The sequence below is a fragment of the Necator americanus genome, chromosome I (assembly GCF_031761385.1).
Source record: "Necator americanus strain Aroian chromosome I, whole genome shotgun sequence".
NCBI classification, from domain to species: domain Eukaryota; kingdom Metazoa; phylum Nematoda; class Chromadorea; order Rhabditida; family Ancylostomatidae; genus Necator; species Necator americanus.
The window spans coordinates 23,603,171-23,625,734 of NC_087371.1; the positions used below are offsets into that span (position 1 = coordinate 23,603,171).

Consider the following 22,564-nt stretch of genomic DNA (forward strand, 5'->3'; position numbering starts at 1 on the left):
GAAGGCCTTTTATTGTTCTTATGAAAACACAACAGTGTCTAAATCTTTTAAAATGCTGTTGTTAGGTTACACTTTTAAGCAGGTATTGTCGTAGACCCTAGCTCTCTTTTCATGCATTTGTTTTGTGTATAAATGTTAGAGAATTTATTATGCTTTTACATGTAATTATGTTCCGTTTCACATATCGATGTAGCCTGTCCAGTCAAGACCAATGATCCACTTCGCGTACCGACGCATAAGGCCATCACAATCCTTAAAAGAAAAATATCCAAGTAGAAAAATGTCATCCGTACAAGTTGTAGTACAGTGCTTATGTACCTCGTAGTTATCCGTATCAACTTCGAGTTCTGGAATTCCAGAGTCAATAGTTTCGACGAGTTTCATCGTACAGCTACTGAAGAAGACAGAATGTGGCCGTCCTAAACATTTGTGTCAATTTAAATGAGTCGGTAGGTGACTGCTATTTGAAATGCTTGGGGGGAAATCCTGTCATCGTTTACGAGGGTGAATTCAAAGTTCACCAAGATTCCACATTGCCATGAAGAGTGCTGCAGTGTGCTTAGAGTTCCCAACTAACGACTGAATTGACTAATTAGTCACATAGTAGGACTTTGTTGTATGTTCTCCGGTCTTTGAAATGTTTGCAACTACGATTGCATTTATTGTTTATTGATTATTTATTTTTTCATTGATTATTTAATGATTTGTCAGCCTTTTCACATCGCAGCGTAATTTTACATAGCCATAGCAACATCATACTGCAGGTACTATACCTCAGTCTCATCAAGTTCCTTTATCGCGGTTACCGTTACTATCCATTTCTGCCCCATAGTGATACGTGCAGAAATCATGAATGCGTCCGAACTCTTAAAAGGCTGGTTTTTACGAGCATTTTATAGTTTTTTTCCTCTTTATTCACCTGAGGACGAAAGCGAAGATTTGCGAATAAGAAACTCGGTGTTATTAAACGTCAGAGCAGAAAAAATCATGGAGTTTTTGTAGCTGGGCCTAAATAGAGGACGCTAAGGAAAGAACGATTGGTTCTTAACCGCCTGATTTGTGATGTAATTGCGTAAGCGGTTGGGTTCGCGATAAGACTCATATCTCAAGGAGAAGATCGCTTTATTATCAACACTTCAAGTGCTCCATGCAAAACTTCAAAAGATAAAGTCTCTGGCGTGTCAATCTGCATGGGATGCGCAAAGCATTCAACTGCAGTTTGAAATAGTTGAAGTTCATTAATATGTGTTGACCTATTGAGTGACTTGCGGAGCCAACAGATGTAGCAACCCAGTGTTTTTATCCTCCTGTCAAGTATGGTACGAATTTATCGACCCGGGCGGACGAGAGGCTTCGTTGAAAACGAATGGATGAAAGGCTCTAGTGCAATTTCGAACCACTGATCGTGTAGTAACAGTCGAAGCTCCTACTGACTGCGCTTACCCGGCCATACAAAACTTTGAGAGCTCTGAAACATGGTTCTCCTCACGTACAACTTTCAACACTCCAAAATACGATTTCATTACAGAGCCCACGTGGTATATTCGGAATCAGTACTAGGCACATGAGGCAGAGCGACGAAAATCAGAATAATCAAAAACAAGGAGAAAAGAGCCAAAAGCATTCCATTGGTTAGCGATCAAAAATAATTCTCTGGTTCCATGCTTCGTGAAAATTAAAAAGCGCGCGTCGTGAGTGAATACGTCATGAAGGGATTTCTTTCGCAAAGCTCTGAACTTGGTGCAACCGCTATAAGGTGGTGATTGCAGCAAGCTCGAAAATCCAGTGCAAACACTATTTCATCATGATTGCACAAAGAGAAAACCTGTTGCAACCGCGACAGTAACTCTTTGCAATCTACATGGACGAGAACGCGGCTTCATGTACATTTTCGCTTAACACTGCGTGTTCTACCCCGTTTTTTGAAAAATGATTAAAAATCACCTCGCAATGGATGTACCCGAACTCTCATCCCTGGTTCTAGAAACGATAGTTGATAAGCCTGAAAAGTCGTTATTGAAGGAAAAAGTATTATACTCGAAGTCTATGTTGTCTGAGACATGTGCAGAGGATGAATCTGTGTCTGTACGTATACGTAGGCATCTTATCCCAATTTCATCTTGGTTATGCGCATGTATGATCGCCGTGGAACATGTTCAACACTGCTGACGCGACGCGCGGCGGAGAAGACGTGCAGCGGTGACGCGACTCACGATGGTGCAGATAGAACTTGTGCTGCGATGATAGGCTCCGCATTGCGCTAATGCATGACTTCGCCACTGATCCGTCGCCACAACCCGAATTAACGTCGGTTCAGTGATGACCATGTGTAAAAGTGGCTCCGCTTTTAAACGCATCAGATTTTAGATAAGAAGAATTATTCCAGAGTGTTACCTTGTCTTTGTCACCACGAAGAGTCCGTGCAGTGATCAGTTCATGTCGTTCACCTCCTGAATTCTGCTAAAATCATTGCATCGCTGGGTACCATATCCAAAAAAGTACCTATGCGAAGGGTCTGGTCGTAGGTGCTGAAGTAGCTTCCGTCCGTGTGAATCACTAACACATTGTTCGTTGTTCTCTTATGGAGTGGATGTAGTGGCAGTCCTCCAACACCAAATTGTTCGCTCAATTGAAGGGCTTCAATGACGAAATTTACCTGAACTGATGAGATCTACTACATTCGAGGCCTCTTAGTCGTCCTTAAAAGTGACAATCCACATATTAACGTATTCATCCTACAGTAACGAAGTTAGCTGTGCTTGAAAAAAAATTCATCTAGCTTCGCTTCTGTGGATATTCTTTGAGGTGCAGAGAGACTTAGAGAATAACATGAAGCACCCACAAATTCAGTGCTTGGTTAGTTCGTTTGGTCTAGGGGTGAATTCGAGTTACTTATTATTTATTTGCTATTATTATTATTTGCTGAATTCACTTCACAAGCAGTATACCTCTGCAGCAGTCCTATGAAGAAGAGGATTTTTCTGAGCATCAATGCATTAGTTCTGTGAAATGTTCAGTGAATCATTTGCGATGAAACGAAGCATACAGCAAAGTATGGTTTGGAGAAGTTGTTTGTAGGATGCGCATCAAATATTTCCAAGGATAAATAAAATTCAATAGTTTTTGGAAGGAAAAATACGATGGGAATAAAATCACCATAGTCTTTCAAAAGCTGTGCTGTCCAGTATTATTTGGTTGATATCTCGACACAAACACTGTAGTGGCACCTCATTGTGAGATCTAGCTATTCGTCGGATAAACGACTCATTGCTTCTTGTTCCTAGTGCTAGGATCAGTAGATATTTCATTCCGTCGGACCCGAAAGAATTAGCAGGGACTAATTATTCATGAATAATTAGACTTTACAACTTTCACATACTTTTATTTTGAGCAGTTTCTCTTGGGCCGAATTTCGCAGATCGCTCACGTCTCCCACTGCGAGCGAAACCTGAAAAATGTCATCTCTCGGATCGTCAATGCCGCATGTGAATACGTCATCCTCCAAAACAAATATCTACAGGTTTTTTCTACCAAATCAAATGTCGACTATGGGAATCTTGAGCTGTTTCCCAGCTGGCGTGGTGAACCGGCTTTTACAATGGATACCACATCACATTACTATACGATTTGTAATATATTGTTGCGAAAGAAGCAATGATTACATCAAATCTGGGTAAACGTGCACTATACCAAAACTATTACACTCGTATTAGCCCGCATGAAATACTCGTAGATTTAAATAGAAATATTATATAGTGATGGATCGATAATCGAAATAAATACCACTAACCATAAGGTTCATCAACAGTATAACAGTGATGATCTCAAAGACGAGTACAAGTATGCTGGGTATCCATTGACGGGTTCCTGAATGAAATGAATCTAGGAGCGTCACCAATTGAACAGCTTTTATTCCCTTCATCCATTACTTAAAACATCTCTTCTACTGAAAATAATTAGAACAGGTGCAAAGATAACCCAAAAGTCTTTGGCACCGAAGCTTTCAAAGCAGAAAGTTCGCAGTTGTTGAAATCCTTGACTTCGTAGGATACTACTGTTATGTTTCTTCGTTAATTCCATGAGAAAAACAATACACGAAAAAGTGTGACATTATGTTATTCATTATGCGATCACATATTTATTTATAAATTAGTAACATTAGTAGTTAAGATTTATAAATTTGAATAAATATGTTTATTGCTAGTAAACAGCGCATTTTATGGGTAGAAGTGGAGTTGCTCCTTCCTAGGGAGGATACAGGTGAAAATCTTACAAATGTAACGTTTTGCACTGAAATCCTATAGTCTAGGATTAATTCCTTGTTAAATTTTCCACAGAAATAAGCCCAGCTCAGGGTAAAGCTTTCAGAATCTTAGAGAATTTGGAATCCGTGAAGTCCTAAACTTTAGTAAGTATAGGTCGGATGTGGTCGCACTTAGCACTATCAAATACAGTAACTCTTACACAAATCGTGTAGACCCGGTTTAGAGTTTGTCAGACTTTCTGTAGACATTTCCCTATTGACTATTCACGAATGATAATCCTTAAGATACTTTAGGACCTTTAAGGATTCCTCTGTGCCATAACATCCATCTGCCAATGACAGAAACGCTAATTGATCCCGACAGTGCGGCAGGAAATGAGGCGCATGCGGTGGCCGAGCGCCAAGCAATTGCGGCTTCCTATTTTGCACCTAATAAGGAAAGGACATGACTGTAATTAGCAACGCATACGTTATTCGTTGATAATGACCTGAGGAGTGACGGAGAGCGCACAATCAATTAATCCTCTTAAATAATAAATTGATTTTAGTTTACGAGAAAATGCAATTGCAATTTATGAAATGCCGGAAAAAAGTGACTACGAACAGACAGCAAAAAAGTTGGATTTCAAAATAAGCAAAAATTCAGCAGAAAAAATTATTGATTTTAGAGTTTCAAAATTCATGTTTCAAAAGGAAAAGATTCGATTGAACAAGAAATTAGTATTCCAAAGTGTATTCTATTCTACTTCTATTGCATTCTATCTATATTCTATTTTTATTCTATTCATATCCAAAAATTATCATTCCAAATTCCATTGCATTTGCATACTATTTGCATTTTATACGTGGCAGTTATCAATTACTAAAGAAAATGATTTTTTCGGGCATTCATCGACAGAAATGCTGCAGCATTGGTTTACTGTTAGGTAAACTTCATATCAAAGTTCTTTTCCTTCTATTCTGCTTCTTTTTTCCTCCCCTGATCTATGTTGTATTTTGAAAATGCTGCTTAAGTGGATTTTTTCAGTAATTTTTCAAAGAATGCAAGGTTTTCTTTCTTTTTTTTAATGCCAATATAACAGAATAATAATGTGAACCAGGGATGTAAAGTGAAAGAAAAATTCCTTTAGGTCTTAGAGGTATAGGGGCAGCTCGTTCTTAATTTATTTAAAAGAAGACAAAAAACTTATTAAAAAAAAGTTGATCAGAGAAGAAATTAAGTTTCCAGATAGTACCAATCTCAGGTACTATTGTAGGAAAGATCAAAAGGTATACATCGCAAGAATTAATAGGCTGCAAAAAATATGGTTCCTGTTTTCTTTTCCTGCATGAGGATCATAAGGGCTGTTCTGCTTTTCTATTGATCATCCGTACAGGGAAATTTGTAGTCTGATTCGCATTGAGTGTCTCAGTTCTTCTGTTTCTAACTAATGTTATTAATTAAACAGTTAAACAGCTGTTCACTTGTTTATTACTAGGTTTACACTTTGCCGTGAGTAAAATTAAAATCCACATATGGTGCATATTTTATACATTTACAGTTGTGATCTATTCAATTTCTGCTCATATTACGTTTTAGTCCCCGATACAGTACTTCGTACTTTTTTTGAGCTTCTTCTTTCCTCTGTCACGTCCACTCACATTCAATATTTTTTTAAAATGTAAAACAGGTGACCAGCTGCAGAAGTGATTATCGCTCTAACGTTCATTCTCATTCTAGAATTAACATTCAAACGTTCTTTTATTCTTAGATCACTGTCCACTTAAGCTTCGTGTGATTGTTGATTCGCGTCCGTCAACAAAACATGCATCATGCACCACGCATGTCTTGAAATAATGGATTCCGATGAAGATAAATAAGAATCAGATTCCGTCTACTGAGCAAAAAAGCGTGATGGTCTGTTTGGATTTCTGTCGAAATGAAGTGAATTCTCTTATAAATGAGGTTATCCGATAAAGAAACGAGTCATCTCGAATCGTAGGAACTTTATTGTCCCTCTTAGCTCAACTTTCGGATCAACTTAGTTTTAGAAGTTAGAAAAAAATGGTTGAATGGTAAATTTTGAAGGCATTATATTTCCCATCATATCATACAAAAGAAAAGAAAATATTGTAGATCTTGGACAACATGATGGTTCGGAATGAGCAGCCGAAATTTTAAAGAAATGATCATAAATTACACATAGATGACAAGACCATGGTGTACGCCATCGGAGTCGAATATGCTGAACCAGATGGGGGCGGTGGGTCCTTGTGACAACGAAAAAAGGAGGAAAGGCGCGTTGCGACTCACGCGCAGCGGTCCTCCCGTTGAACACATTTGACGCCGCCTACATATATTTCCCAGCCAGCACAAGTCTTACTTTAGAGATATCGAGTTTTTTCATTTGGACTTTTCGAATGTTGTGTGCTCGGAATCGAAAATACCACATCACAACAGGTTCCCTTGAATGATTAGGGATATCGCTGCCATTGCATTCCGCATGCCTAGACAGTATTAAGTAGTTAGAATTTGTTGGTATTAAGGTATCGCACAAGATTCCTTCCACCTCTTTCCCCGACATTTTTGTTGTATCTGTGCCATTTTCAAGGCGGATATGACGAAGAGAACGAACCCAGAATGTCGTTAGCATCGACCTCTCCTATCATCATCGTAGAAGTCTTAGTTATCGCTTGAAGAATAACGAACAATTTTTGAATCACCGTTGCGTTTTCGATCTGAAAATATTCCTTTTGATCTTAGAATTCTCTCAAAATCCTCAGCCACAAAACGCTTACTTTGTCAAAACTTTCCCACGGTTCCGTGCCCGAATCCCTCATGATGAGATGGAAGGCGAACGAGAACGCAATCAATGTGGGAATCCAGATGGTGGCGATCTACAATACTCGTGTTTTTTGGGATCCATCTAGAGTGAATATCCCGATAGCATTTGTTTGATGAACTGCCCACCAGAGGAGCAGTTTTATAGTCTCCGTGATGGGTGGAAGTTATGTAAGTTAATAAATTGACCTACATAAATCTAGCTAAGTTTTTTTCCTTTTAGAAGACAGCTGATTGACAAAGTCAACAAAACATAAACTGTAGTTTTTGGTGCATGTTCTTCTGGAATAAGGAACTTTATTGTGACAGAAAACAAAAATGTTAATGTTTCTCATCATGAGGCTTTCGTTGTCTGCATATCTTACATAACTACCAAAGTTCTGGGTTGATGTAAAAGAAGTTTTTTTTTGCACCATTAGCCTTGTCATGTCTGGAAAATTGTCTGGAACATATTTTTTTGGTTATATATGTTATGTTATGTTCCTCTAAAATTCTCATTTTTCTAGCATTAATTTTTTTTTTCGGATGAAATCAATCAGATTTTTTGGTAGTTTTGGTATACTGATTCGATTCATTACAGAAAATATAAATACACCTAAACTGCTCTGTTCAAAATCATAGCCTCATTATCATTGAATGCAGTGAGTTACAAACGAGTTCGAGTGCAATATTGTAAGTGGGATATTTAAATAAGGAGACCTCCCACACTTTTTTCCTTTAGCATGTTAGAGCTGTACTATGACCCATTTTAGTAATCTACATTAATTAATCAAGGGGCACTAGACATCATCAAATGATCCACACAAGACCTAATAGGATTTGACGTAACTGAAATTTAATTCAAAGGAAATTTATGTTCACAAAGGAAATAATTTCCAAGTTGATACCTTATTGCTACCATGTTGCAGCGTCTATTGACTCATTTACCTCATGCACTTTGAGGAAATGGCGCTATAGTTCTAAAAACGAGACTGGGCCCTATTTCAAGAGGTACGGTTTGTTCAGCCAAACAGAGCGGGGAACAGTCCTACCGTAAACTTTTTTTGGATTGAGTCATTGTGACCTATATAATATTTCACCTTTTACTGCACACATTTTTTCTTTTTCTGGAGATTTCTGGTTTTGTACGCTCTAAAACTGACGAGGAAATGGTAAATAGTTCTAGTTTCACGCGTTTCGTTTGTGAGAGGAGGTTTCGACGAAAAGAACGCTGGGGGAAGAAAGTAGTGAAGATCTACTTAAACTCACATGTCCAAATGAGCGCAGAATTCGTACCATCATAAAGATGTAGATACCATAAGGAGACTTTCGAAGTATATAAAGAAAATTCACCCAAGCCGAAATAATTGCTAGAATTGGCAGGAACCAAAGGACTATTTTCTGGAAAGAAGGAGGCTTTATGAGGTTTGAATCAAAGAGAAAAGTCGAAAAAGACCAAACCTTTTGCTCCTCATGATAATTGTCGTAGCTGAAAATTGTTGGAAGCCAAACGTAGAGAAATGTGGCAGCATAAGTAATAATGTTGAAGGAGTAAGCGATCACGAACCAGAAAGAGATCGAATGCGAGATACGCGCCTTGATGGCGCCTTTCAGCAGCTGAACAACACTTTCCGCCGATAATTGGCTGCTTCGGGTTGCTCTTTACAACAACGTCAGCTTACCATAAAAAACAAAAACAACATAATAAACGCGGTAACTGCAATGTCTTTAGCAGGCGTACTAGAGAATATGTGCGACGACAACAGCAGTAGGAAAACAGCAAACGCTAGAAAAAATACGGTAGTTATTGGATACGAATAGGAGAAAAATATTAGAAAGATGTTACCTAAAACGTGCAAAGTATAGAAGAAGGCACAATCGAGCAGACGTTCGTTCACAAAATTTAACACCATCGGATGACGTATCACGCCCCATTTGTTCTCCTTTTTCTGGAACACGGGGAAATTCGCATAAAATTTCAACATGACACCTTGAAATGCAACTTTGAACTCTCTTAACCTGCTCTGTATATTTGTACAATTACTGTCGTTTAAAATTAAATTTTAAGGAATTTTCATTTTCTTTCAATTCGTACATTAAGCCGTTACTATAAAATATTTTAAAAACCCTTCCCGTTCGATTCTTTGTACACTAGTAATGCTATGAAAATAATTCTATTTATTTGTTTACTCATAAATTCACTTCATTTAAAGTGCTTCAAAGCAGGAACCAGGTTAACTAACGAGGGAAATTAGATAGCGAAAAAATTATCGACAAAATAGTACTAAATTAAATAAATTAAAAATTAAATAAAATTCTTAAATTTAAATATTCCAGGAGCTAAGTGGCCAGAAAGTACGGATGTGAATAATTAGATCAATCAGGGAAAATGAAGACATCGAAACAAATGAATTCCTATATTTTATTCTCGAATGAAACTTCGAAAACTTAGAACATTATAAAGTAAACATTAGAAATAACAATATGAGACATACCCTGTTTAGTTTATCACACTATTCTAAACAATGGATAGCTTATCGCGAAAAAAAAGAGCGTTGAGCTTTGGCGATAAAGAAAAATCTATATACATGGAAAAGAGAGCAAAAATGTAAGGAAAAATGTGGCCGAAATCCCTTTTCATGGAAGGAAGCTAACAAAATACTTTTTAGAAATTTCACATTATAACAGGGGATGAAATTCAGCTATGAGATAATCATAGACCCTCTGAAAATTTGTAGTCTAAAATTCTAGCCGCCACTTCAAAGAGAAGATTTCAACAGCGAAAATCCTCAGGGAGACGAAAAAAATGATAGAAAATCTTCCCTCGATGAGGAATGTTTGCTGTCCGTGGAGGCAAAACTAATCCGGATGAGGTCGTTGGCATCTGTTGTTGCACTAACATGAGAAGTAATTACAAAGAGCGAGCTGCACGCTATTTTTACGATTCTAGCGCAGAAATTACAGTGTTGAAAACTTTATCCTGACATATCCCCTAATGTCTTGGTATTTCCTATTTTTTGGAGTAATTTGCTGGTTTTACTTCATCCCGAAGTTGAGGTATATTTCTCGTAAACAGAGAAACGACTCTGACTTCCCATGAGCGCTTTGTAAAGCGATGGCACGAAATTTAGGATTTCATTATGTATACATGTTTCAAATACTTGTATATGTGCAGATAAACCGTGTATCCACTATTTAGATATATTTGTGCTTATATCCCGGATGGTTTCGCTATGACTGGTCTATGAACAAAATTCGGGAAATCTGCGAACTACGGTCTTGAACCTATTTATTACAACCCGTGTGGTATGAAACTAATCTTAAGCTCAGTTGTTTTGTTTTTAGCCGAAATTTTCTTATATTATTATTATTATACCACTCATATTGATCTTATGACACTTTTTCTCAATTTCTATGCACATTTCGTTACAGTACCCACACTTCGTGATTATGCTATATGTTCGAGCGCTAAAAATCACTGCTATGGATGTAAAAGAGAGAAGATTTGAGAAAATTCTGAGTCACAGCATCGCATTACCAATGTGATACATAAAATTTTATTCATAGTCGCCTACTTCTGCAATAATCTCATTAAAACATTGATTCTATTTGTCATGCATAGTTGACTTGGGATGAAAAAAGCAATTTTAGCAAAAAGCGGGAGATTTGGTGCCCACATATTCATAGTATGTTGGTAGAGGATTGCGCAATAATTAATGATCAAATTGTAGATCCATAGATCAAATTGTGGACAATAACACAAGAATCTCATCTCTCTCCGAGTCAAATCAACGGGAGGCAAAGAGTGTGATATTAAAGGAAAATCGCTGATATCTAAGAAAACTTTCAGTGTAGATGAATTGCTCGCTGGTACATTTATTCTGTTTTTTCTTTTGGAATTGAGGAAAACAGGGAGAAGAAAAGAAAAAGAAAACGATTGGTATTATCATATCTGGGCTTCTTCTTGCTTTTCTTCGTGCTTTTTTTCATACTTGAAAATTATAGTTCAGAGAAAACGAAAAAAGTGTTCCGAATAAGCACATTTAACGCTAGACGGGAGAAATGTGAACGCATCGTCCCGCACGTATAAGAAGTGTAAGTGGAATCGTTCGGGACAAGTAAACTATGAGAAGAAGGAGTTAAATGCAAATTTGTGGGCAGAAGGGAGGGAGTTTCAAAGGAATTCAAATGTCAACAAAATAAAGAAAATAATACTTATATACATATTATAGAATGTAAAATATGTACAAATATTATGTCCAGTGATATTACATATCTAGTATTCAACAACTTTATACAAGAATAAGCAAATATTTTTGTATTTGCTCAACCCACCATTTCACGCAAAACTCTCCAGTCGATTATTTCTTGACCAGAGCTTCTGAAACCGTTAATTAGAGGTTACCGTAACGTACTTAGAGACACTGCTAGATCACAAAACATCAAATAACTCACAATAATGGTCCATTTACTCCGTCTTCAAAAGGCTTAACCGGTCTAAAATTATCAGCTTCCAGAAATTAAAGAAAAAGAAATTTCCAGAGAAATGCTACAGCGTCAACAAAAATCCAATTGAATTAAATCTCACTTGGTAGAATAGTCAAAGAGGAAAACGATTTTTTCCTCCGCATCATAATGTTTGACGCGACTTCTTGAATTGAAAAACTCAATTGTATTCCTATAAAAGTACAAAAAAGAGATCTATTCGATATACTGTAATTGTGTCCATTTTTACATTTGTAACTGTTCGAATTTCGGGGATTTTATCGAGCCGAAAATCCCCCCAAAATTCCATGTGATTCAGCAGCAATTCTCGTTGCCGCCGAGCTCATCCTATGGTAAACCGCGCCTGACGAGATGACGAGTCATGGCCTCAGTGGATTGTTTGATGTGACATTGTCATACATATCTCCCGAGCCGATGAGAAGCGTTGCCCGATTTTTCTTTTCAGGGTTAAGTGCGCTTGCTCGTTGTGTTCACAAAGAATTTCTAATACCGCGGGGCGCTCTAAGCCCGTTTTCACTGGCTTTTCAATAGGCAAAATGCACAAAAGACATCTCGTTACGGTGTATTTGAACGTTAAACCACTTTATGAATGTACAAATTCCCACGGTTTGATGTCCTCGTACATCTTCGTTGGGAAGTCGTCACGTTGTCTTCCACGTTGGTCTGGAATGGAAAGTGGGTAGAGTGGGATTAGGACGGATTATGTGCATATATTTGTGATACATTTCCATGGAATAGAAAAGTAGTTATCTCTAAGTTGTAAAGCAAATATGGAAGAAACGAGTAGCAGTTCAGTTCGACGACAAAATACTATCTGCTAGTTTTGCAAATTTTGCACTGCAAATCTTTATTTCAGTGTTATATCTCTTTTCTGTAGCTAGGTTTCTAGGATATAAGCTTTCAATTATGAACATGAAAGGTCACCAACTAAAATCAGAGATCTAACAATGGAAGTGACTACAGACAACTAAAGGAATGTACCTTGAGCTACAGACGAAACATGGGAGAGTGTACTACGTAGATCGAGGAGTCGAGTAGGTCGAGATGCCGTGAGTGTAAAGCCGCGAGCGACAGATGCGCCTCCGCTAAATTACTCATAAATAAATGAACGGCAGATAATTGGAAAAGACAGACAAACGAATTCGATGGATAATTGCTGGCGAGCTAAGTTGGTTCCCGGAAATTAGCTTCGATTCCGCCACACATTCCGCATTCAATAACATCACATCCCTCCGAACGTCGATTCCCGTGGACGGTCGCACGGAGGACAGCACAGTCCCTCGTCGGCGAGGACTCGACTAATTTGTCATCGATTTCGAACTCAAATAATGTCCTCATTGCCATTGATCCGGGGCCCCGATTTGGAGTGTGTGTGTTTGCCGACTATTGGAGCGCTATTGACACACGGCTGTCACGTCCCCCGTGCGACGAGCCTCCGAGCGCGGGGAATGCGAGGTGGTGCTGATGGATACGGTAGGGGCGGCCGCGGGCAGCAGAAACGAAGCAGCGGACAAGCAATGAGCGTCTTGCCATGCATAATAATCGTCGGCCATGTAATACCGCTATTGGATTCCGCCGCAAACGATCGCCGAACGGTCAGGCGCGGTCAACGAAATGATGGGAATCGATGGAACTTGAATATATGGACTGTGGTGGGCTCAGAATAGGAGCGCTATCGTAGAAAAGGTTGAAACACAAGAGAATAGTAGATTTAATGCAACTGGTAATTACACAATTCACATAGGAGACTTTCGGAGACAATTTCGAGCAGAAAGGCTAAAATCCCAGGATGGACCCCGTTTGTAGAAATTTTCCTTTCGCTTTCACAGAGTTCATAGAGCGTCGAACTGGTTATTAATGGCTTGGTATCGGCTGAACATAACCGATATGTGCTTGCATTCTTTCCCGAAAAGTTTTTTTTTTTGGAACTACTTAGATAAATAATGTTCGAGCCCTTTAATAGATGCATATCAAATGAAAGAGGGGCTAGAGCAACTAGGAGCGAAAAGAACAGTACAATAGCATTATCAGAAACAGATGAAAGGTATTTTTCTGAAAAAAATATACAACAATTTAGAATGAAACCGCAACTGAAATTGAAAGGTGGAAATGAAAGACGGTGTTTAACATGAACTCTATCGTACTTTTCAGCTGTATTGCCCTGAATAGGGTAAACGACAAAACTGTAACCACTTAAGCAATTAAAGGAAAGTACAATGTGCAGTAATCATGAAAGTAAGAGCAAACATTGTATTTATATTGGGCACTGCGTTCTGCTTGCCGCTCCCTCTTATTCTAGCCATAAAATTAAATCCGCGAAACCTCGATGACAAATCCACTCATCATCAATCATCACCGAGTGCACATCTAAATATTTTGCCGGGTGATGGAGATCCCGCTGACGAAAAATCTATGCATCATGACGGTTCAACTGCAAAAAAAAAAAGATGATAGAAAATATTACAAAAGGGTCAGGGTCCATGTCTGTGTATTGCGATGATTCACGGCGATTATCGAGTGAGATACAAATCATTACTGTGAAATAAAACTACATCTCAATTATCAAAGTAGAAAGAAAAAGAATGTGTCGTACATGAGAAGAGGAAATAATTGTCTGGAGGATTTCTTTTAGGTTGTTGGGTGAGAATTAAAATTTAGAATCCTTTGTGGGAGTCGATTGATTCAAACAGCGTTGCACTGAATATATAAAATTGTCAGACAGCAGAAAACAAATTATTTGCAGTTTTAAGAATAATTTAAAAAATAATACGAAGTGTGTGCCGATATCTTAAGAAAATGTTTCACTCAATAGCCAAAATAGGAGAATACAAATAAAAAGGGAGGAGTTAAACATAAGAGAAATTTTGAATGAGCAAATCTCGTGTTAACGCCCTGGACAGGACTTTACCACAAAAATGCAAATTAAATGCGCATATGACTCAGAAATGTTGATTTACATGCGATGGGTGAACATGCACGGTGGGTAAATAGAATAGTTTGTTGATACGAAAAGAGACGAAACTCTCTTTTCCACAATTAGAGCACTTAGAAGGTCCGGTTCGGCGAGGAAAATGCGGTCGCCGAGTACTGTAGAGGATGTGCTTTGAGGATGAATCGATGCTGCTGCATCTGGCTGCCGGGCATTCCCGAACAAGTATCAGGTGACAGCTTCGATTCATGGCTAAGTGTGGATCAAGTTAACAGCAGAGTCAGGATCTTTATCGTTATTTCTACTTTTATTACTAGAACAATTGTCCACGCGGGATGAATTTAGATGAAATTGAGAGGCTTAATCATGAGACAGGTGCTATAGGTACACTGCGAAGAAATTGAAAAAGAAATTTTTCCCAGTTTCCTCTAAATAACATGGGCAACAATAATTTGTTAAGCATTCTCAGCAATTTGCGAGCATGAATACGTTAATTCAAAGAATCTGGGTGTCAGCATCTTGTGGTTTGAGTTTTTCTCTACTGCTGATGTCTTACTGCTCATCAACCGAAGATTCTTTGCTCCACAAAAATGTCAAGGAAAAGGAGAGGAAACAATGAAAATATATCTCAAAACGGATCTAAAATTGAATTCAATGAATTTCGCAATATTTCTCTGCAAGAAGCAGAACAGGGAACGTTTTTCGTGGCCAGGTGAGATTCAAAAACCTTAGCAAAAACCGAATGATTGGACAGTAACAGCTGGCCGTCCTTGAGCGAGGAGCAGCCGTGGATCTCGCTCTCACCTATAGGGAAGTGCCGCCTTCCGCTTTCAAGCGTTGAAAGAAGAGTTGTGAGGTGGGCACTGCAGTGGTGGGTGCGGAGCTGTGACACGCATGGTTGCACACTGCTCTCTTCTAAATTAATATAGGGCTTCCCCACTACACTGCTGCCGATCGCCTCGTCAAAGATAATACCCGGATCGACGCGCGCGCCAGTACGTGCTCTATGAGGCAGATACATTCGAGAGCTTATTAAAGCCTGCGCTAAGAGTCCTCTTTCAGAGCTATCAGGTTGCGTCCGAAATTTTCTTCCCTCGAAAAGTTGCTTTAAAATGAGTCCTGAAGAGTAGTGATAGAGGTCGAGGCCTGTGTTCAGCAGTTGGCGTTGAGATCCGGTCGACCTCGAAAGCAATCGGAAACGAGGCTTTGTTCACGAGCAGCGGTGAAATAACGGGCGCACGCTATTCACAATGCCACCACCATGTTGTTCCAGTGCGGATTATCTGTCGATCGTTTTCGTCGATAGTGTATGCGGTAAATTGCTCCACGTTTCGCTTGATATGAGCAGGGACGACTTTTTTCTATAAAGCGATCCAAAATTATACCGATTTATTGAAATTGATCCCTAAAAGAAAACAGCGAAAGCCGCAATTTCGAAATTTTATCGAATCGCCGATATTTATGGAGGGAAAACACATCTGGAAGTATTGCGAAAGAAATTTACTGCACATTCTGCAGTAAATTTCTTTCACATTGTCCCAGATGCCCTGAGGTTATCGAATATTTCAAAAAAAAGAGATTCTAAGCTTTTGAACTTACCGAGTTCATGTAACATTTACATCTGAAAAACAAAGGAAAATGCCACCCGTCGGCGATTGTTCTCAGTTGAAAAAAGACGTATTGAACTTAAAGGATCTGAGCAAGGCAGGATTCGTGGGCAAAGAGGTTTTGTTCAAACTTTAAGTATTTATGTAACATGTCTGGTTCAAGGATATTGCGGTATTTTCTACCGAAAAAAAACAAAGAAAATAAAAGGAAGTGGTAATTTCTATAAAGAGAGATAACATGACTCCAATGTGTTCAATACGATTCGAAGACAAATAACTTTCTCCTCTGCGCCAAGAGAAACGAACTGTCAAATTTCAAGAGAAAATGCGAAATAGTAGAGAATAATTGATGGAATCTTTGCTGCGTTGCCACACGGCATTTAAAAGACTTACGAGCGTAGAAAATGTTGCTTAGAGAAAGCATGCTTCTTGTTTTTCCCAGAACTCTCGAGAAGGTTCTCCAGCAAAAAAGGTACTTTCACGGTAGTAATGTATCGATAAATCACGAATATTTGCTGGAGAACATTCCAGAAAGGAGACTGGTAGAAACAAAACAATGTTCCTTGAGGCCGTAGCACAAAAATATTTCAAAACGTGAGGACTGTGCATAAAACTACGGCAAATTGTATTTGTAAGACAGCTCGATTGGTGCTAAGTTAATTTTGATGTAATCAAGCGTGCAAAGATGTTGTTTTCAGAAAATCAACGTAGTTAGGGGTCAAGTGGCTTTTTCGGCGATTATTTCATATCAGATCATGGGATACGTGCTGATCTGCAGAAGGTCATTGGTTTCAGTTTAAAAAATAACGATTGAAAGATTATCCGAGCAAAGGCAGATTTGCCGATTCTTACAAAGAGATTTAAAATGAGTACAGAAAGTATATTGTAGTGCAAAACCCCAGGCAAGCCCCATCTACTGCTCTAGAAGGTAAACTATAACGAAACACATCGGGATTATGTAGTTATCTACGACGAAAGAATAGGAATTCCACGAATTGCCTTTCCGACCGCCAATCAAACGCTTCCGTTGCCAATTTGCCCTTGCGAGACGACCAGCAAACGAGGCTGCGCTATGGAATGGGATAAGCAGCGGTCGTGATGGCCGGGCGGTGAGAAAGAACGAGTAAAAGCGGTCAGCCGAGAGCCGCTTTGAACACGCAGGTATTATTCATGCAGAGACGAGGACAGTCATAATGGAATCCGCAGAGATGAGCACGGAGATACGGGCTTGACGTCCTCGGAAACCACAACGATTTACAGCCGAAGTGAAACCGGACCTGCTCTCAACTCACTGGAATACTAATTTTCAGCGGGAGCACCGCCCCGTAGTCCGCCGAAAATAATCATATACAATAGGTGTCGATATCGTTCGCAGCGCATTGCAGCCGTTGGTGGCGGAGGCGCGCGAAATCGGTAGAGCAGTTGTTTCGATAGTTCTCGGCCTTTGTTTTGGACAGAACAAAGGGTCGCTAAGGATGTCGATAAGGTTAAATGGGAAGCAGGTAGAAGTTCTACAAAACAAGCCCAACTCGCACAGCATGGGTGAAATTGATTGCGACGCACGCGCAATGAGAGGTGTTTGTGATGAGTGGTGGTGGTACGGTAACGGAAAATGAAGGAAATCACCTCAGAAAAAGAAGCTTCAGTGAGGAGTACACTCTCGAAAAAAATTATGGAGATGCTCACTAGAAGTCGTCTCTGCTGTAACATTACATGAACTGACAGCTGTAAAACACATTCGGCTACAAAAACATTCGTAGTCCTTATCTCTACTTTGCTTTTTCTGACCTGGATATTCTACTCTGCTTTAGCAAATTTTCTACTTATGCTTCATTTTCTGGATCTTTCTTCTACATCGTGCTTAGATCTAGAGGATCTGATTTCTCAGTTTAGACCTTGTTCTAGATCCTCGTCACGCTTCAACTGTCCTTACGCCTAAATCAGCTCCCAGAACAAATTAAAGCAACATGAAAACAAGCCGTAAGATGAATTCAAGAACTGTCTGAAGGCTTATTTCTAATGTCCAAAGTGGAAATCCTAAAACTGCTCATCGAATTTACCGATAAAACATCCATTAAGCGAATGTTCACAAAATAGTGCATGCACTTTACAATTGAAACATTGGATGAGAACATTTGTGGATATCATGTTCATTTCTAAAGTGCACATCGACGAAATCAAATTGATTTAATTCGATTTATTCCGCAGCATTACGTTGGACGCTTTGATGCCGTTGAAAATCAGGGAAACAACAAAGCGAAAAGAAATGAGCAGCGAAACGAAGCGTCATGAAATATCACTGCTCAGCCGAAGATGAAAGGTGGGCGGAGAACAACAAAATAAATAAATAATGCAAAACAGTGTGATATGGGCGCTAGCATGGAGCTACTAAGATGTTGCTCGAACTCAGTCTAGGTCCAAGCTACAAGGTTTCGTTATTATTATTATTATTATTATTATTATTATTATTATTATTATTGCTTATTCGTTTATTTGTGATCTATTTTTTGTTTATTTTTATTATCACTTGTTTTTTATTTGTAAAGATCGTTAGTGATCGAATTTGTGAAAAAAAATAAAGGGTGACCTTATGGGATGGCCTATGGGCTCGATGATGGCGTCCAAATATGAAATTGATCTCGGAACGAATCAGGTCATTTCCAGAGTCAAGTTGTATTTCTGGACAAAATAGTCGAAAAGTGCTTCTGAGCTTAAATTTAAAATTCATTTCTGTCTATAACTATCAATATTCTTTAGGAAAAGTACAAAACAAATCAAGGATTATCCGAGCATATGTCGAAACTGTTGGAGAAAAAAAATGAATTGATGAGATGATACGCATCCACACATTTCGTGTGCAGTTTAAAAAAATGGTGGAGCAGCTGCGATGAGACGCTCTCCAGCATTTGCTGAGTGCTTACGGTCTTTGAATGTTGCGACGCTGGATTGCCATTTCTCCAGCAAAAAAAGGGCATTAGTTTCAAAACAACCGTGGAATAATCCTTCAATGATGAAAGCAGAAAGATTCAAATCAGCTATCCTTCTAGATCTGTAGGTGTAATGTGGTGATAAAATGGTTCAATTGCAGAACCCTTGCGGATGTGAATAGAAAACACCTATGAAATGCCCAGCGGATAAGGGAAGATCACTTCAAATTTCTTCGAATTACGTATTTCAGCATAACTATGTATTTAATAAAACAAAATGATAATCTTGAAGATCAAGAACTCTTTGTGACCTCTTCACGTTCTAAAAAATAGATGTCATCGTGGTGAAACAAAGTGTTGCTCACCCCAATTTGAAAAAAAATCGCTATTTTACATTTCTCTTATTAGCATAAAGACAAGCTAAACCTTTCCTAAAATATATTCTCCTCCATTTCCTACGTTTTGTCTGCCTTCCTCGCTTTGCTTAACTCTACTTTTCGATTTTTTCGTTTTCTTCCGTTTGCTCTTTTCCAAAAATTCGCTCATCTCTGATAGAAAATACTCCACCAGTGCTGTTCTGACTTCAAAAAAAAAAACAACTCGAAACTTGATAGTTATAGGAAAACATACCATATTTTGCCGATGACAAATTGTTGGTTTTCCACGTAGAAATGGATCTCAACGGTGAAATGATAGAAAGAAACATGGAATTTACAAGATGTTTTTTTTTTATGGAGCTCGAGTGCATAACAAATTGGCAACTTCTGATGATCCTCACAATGTTCATTCCGCATAGAAGAAGTCTCTGTTCTATGGACAACCTGCGATTAGGTGTGGTCAAGCAGCTTCAACAAGGTGTACAGCAATGGTGTGAAAAAATCAAAGGAAATGAAATGGAGTGGATTAGAAGAACAATCCAGACTAGCAAATCTTAGTTCACTTCATAGATATGCATGAGCTTCTTCATTCTTCTGTATCATTAAAGGCACCTTAACAGTGTATATTTTATAGTGACATTTTTTCACAGAACTTGTACCGTGCCATCTGCATTTAGACTCTCGTTAATGTATCTCGTTCAATTAGCATCAATTTTAGGTTCTAAATCTGAGGATGGTTTTTGTTTCTTAGCGATGGTGACATGTTGCAATGTATTTTCCAGCTACATTTCGATTATCTAATATTTTTTCAGACTGGATTTATTTGGATGGTACCTCCAAAACGAAGTTCTGCTTAAGGTTCACCCTGGTACCATTATTGAAATCCTGTGACATTTGAACCTGATAACGACTACAACTATCCCGTACCTTACATTACAGTACGGTCATGAAGACCTCATAATGGATAAAAAAGGATAAAGAACAAAGTCACTGGCATATCAATCTACTTGGGATGCACCAACGCGACGCGTTTTACTGGAACTCGTAATCGTTGAGGTTTTGGAACGCCTGTTAGCCTATGCACGGACTTGCAAGGACAAGCCGATCATCAAGTCAGTGTTTTTATCCTCTCAGACAAGTCTGGTACCAATTTATCGACTCCGAAGGGTTTGACCGACACTAGGGCGGTTTCGAGCGTGTGGCTACAATGCACCTCTAACCGACAGCGCCACACCCGCCAAATAATGGATAACGTAAAGATAATTGAATTTAGAAATGGCAGTTAGGATGCCAAACAATAAAATACTCTCTTATTGAACGATTTTTTCAGCAATGAAATGTGAATAAAAGGACACACACACAGTATAGAGCATACATATTATGACCAATATTATTGACGAGATGGCAAGATTATTGGCAAGATCTTGTTTGGCTCTATTATTGAGGAAAACTGTTCACTAGATTAGGATGTCAACGAGAACAAAATTAATAACAAAGGACAGAGATTGCTGCAGTCGAATGGAGCAGTTCGAGCAAATTCAGCTGATCAAACAAGCAGAGAGCAAAATGCGCAATTACATGGCGTGCTACATAAGCATTACAACATTTCTACCAAGTGGTTCGTCATAATGGATTATTCACGGATTTAAAATAATAGTTAAATTGTCGTCCATGTCCTTGTCGAAAGATTTGAACACGGTAACAGTACTGTAAGAAATCATGGGATTGATTTTAAGCTCACAGTAAGGCTTGCAACCCATTTCTTACCGCTTAACCTTAAAATTTTATCATGTCATGTAGTTAAATCGAGTAATTAAATTCTTCGGTTATCAACAGAAGGATTGTTTCAACAATGAAATGTGGATAAAAGGAGACACACACTGCAGAGAATATCATGCAACCAATATTTTCGCACTTTTAAAGCTGCTTAAGGAAAAGAATGCATTGAACTGGACAATAAGATCCAAGTATCAACCAATTTCTGAAGGAACCTCTGCTTTTACCATGCATCAAAAAATCTCTGCGCAGTGGGTTCGAACGCCTTCCACATTTAGAAAATATAAAACAACTTAAATTGTGAGGACATGCATTCACTGACAAAGCGTTCTGCGCATGTTTTGTTATATTTTTCAGGAGAATGCTATCGCACTGTTTCGGCTCACGTTGGATCTGATTTGCTTCCTCTGAGAACTACGATTAAATGGACTTCTTATTGTCGCTGAGAGAAGCATAACATGAGCGTTTTCCACATTAATTCAACTACATTTACCAGAAAATAGATCTATGAGCTCCTTTTACTTCAAAAATACTTATTTTCATACTTTACGCACTTCTTACCTTACTTAAAAAAATTATCTTGCTGAGGCTATTGCTCAAAAGCATTACAGTGAGGAGAATTCTCAGTGTATATGGTTGTAGAAGACAAATCAGAACCTCCGACGGGAGAAAATGAAGATGATGATGATGAGGGGGTGCTAGGATGGCTGGCGCGTGCCGTAAGCTGCCCACAGGTCAAAACAATATGTTCAACCGCTCGCATGATGAATGACGCAAAGCTGTGGCGAACAACAGTTGGCGATGAATCACAGAGTTCCCATACTACTGTGGCAGCTCCTCCCTCCACTTCGTCCGTGGACCAAGATATTTCGAAGTGCAAACAAAATAAGCACGCGTTGAGGGTTTCATGGGAAGATGGAACGGCATAAGAACCTTCAATTTTTCTCTCATATTGAAACACCACTCCTTTCAAGTCAAAAAACCTCAAATTCAAGTTATTCTGCTTTTTTCGTGCATTAGACTGCTTCGACTCTACCTTCGATCATCCCGAAAAATCGGATATGAAAGCTGGAATCACATCTCTGGTCAATTTATTGTCGAAAAGAGGACAACCTCGGAAGCTCTCAGGTTAAGCCATGTACCAAGAGCTTCTGGTTTCTTTTCAATAAATTATGGAGAAGAGAAAGAAGAAAATTGAGAGGAAGAACAAAATCCCTTCTTCTTTCAATTTATTTTCGAGACAGCTAAGGACACTAACGAGTTTTAGACCGCCGTAATACTGTAGTAATTTTCTTCGTACACATATCAGTATTTTTCTTTTAGCTCAAAAAATGCACGAAAACGTGTGGACGCATTTCACTTACCCGGTGGTAAAATA

At 38.7% G+C, this 22,564-nt stretch overlaps 2 protein-coding genes across 3 annotated transcripts; one reads left to right on the plus strand and one right to left on the minus strand.

Moving 5' to 3' along the window:
- Positions 1 to 177: 177 nt before the first annotated feature.
- RB195_006633 (uncharacterized protein) lies at positions 178 to 16,114 on the minus strand (the record flags this gene model as incomplete). Of its 2 annotated transcripts, XM_064179826.1 has the most annotated exons (20): positions 178 to 252; positions 319 to 419; positions 1,945 to 2,002; positions 2,395 to 2,450; positions 2,503 to 2,656; positions 3,380 to 3,448; positions 3,791 to 3,867; positions 6,880 to 6,982; positions 7,043 to 7,141; positions 8,334 to 8,465; positions 8,526 to 8,553; positions 8,632 to 8,681; positions 8,747 to 8,850; positions 8,911 to 9,013; positions 11,400 to 11,445; positions 11,520 to 11,561; positions 11,653 to 11,742; positions 12,176 to 12,233; positions 12,552 to 12,655; positions 12,775 to 12,914. In XM_064179826.1, 20 exons carry the CDS (start codon positions 12,912 to 12,914, stop codon positions 178 to 180), a joined length of 1,689 nt encoding a protein of 562 aa, XP_064036752.1. The 2 variants fall into 2 exon arrangements, with proteins under 2 accessions (XP_064036752.1, XP_064036751.1); XM_064179825.1 differs by lacking the exons at positions 12,552 to 12,655; positions 12,775 to 12,914 and adding an exon at positions 16,099 to 16,114 and having other exon boundaries at positions 8,526 to 8,681.
- Positions 16,115 to 21,818: 5,704 nt separating this feature from the next.
- Positions 21,819 to 22,115, plus strand: RB195_006634 (uncharacterized protein; the record flags this gene model as incomplete). Its single annotated transcript, XM_064179827.1, has 1 exon — positions 21,819 to 22,115. The coding sequence occupies one exon, from the start codon at positions 21,819 to 21,821 to the stop codon at positions 22,113 to 22,115; it is 297 nt and encodes a 98-aa protein (XP_064036753.1).
- Positions 22,116 to 22,564: the final 449 nt, after the last annotated feature.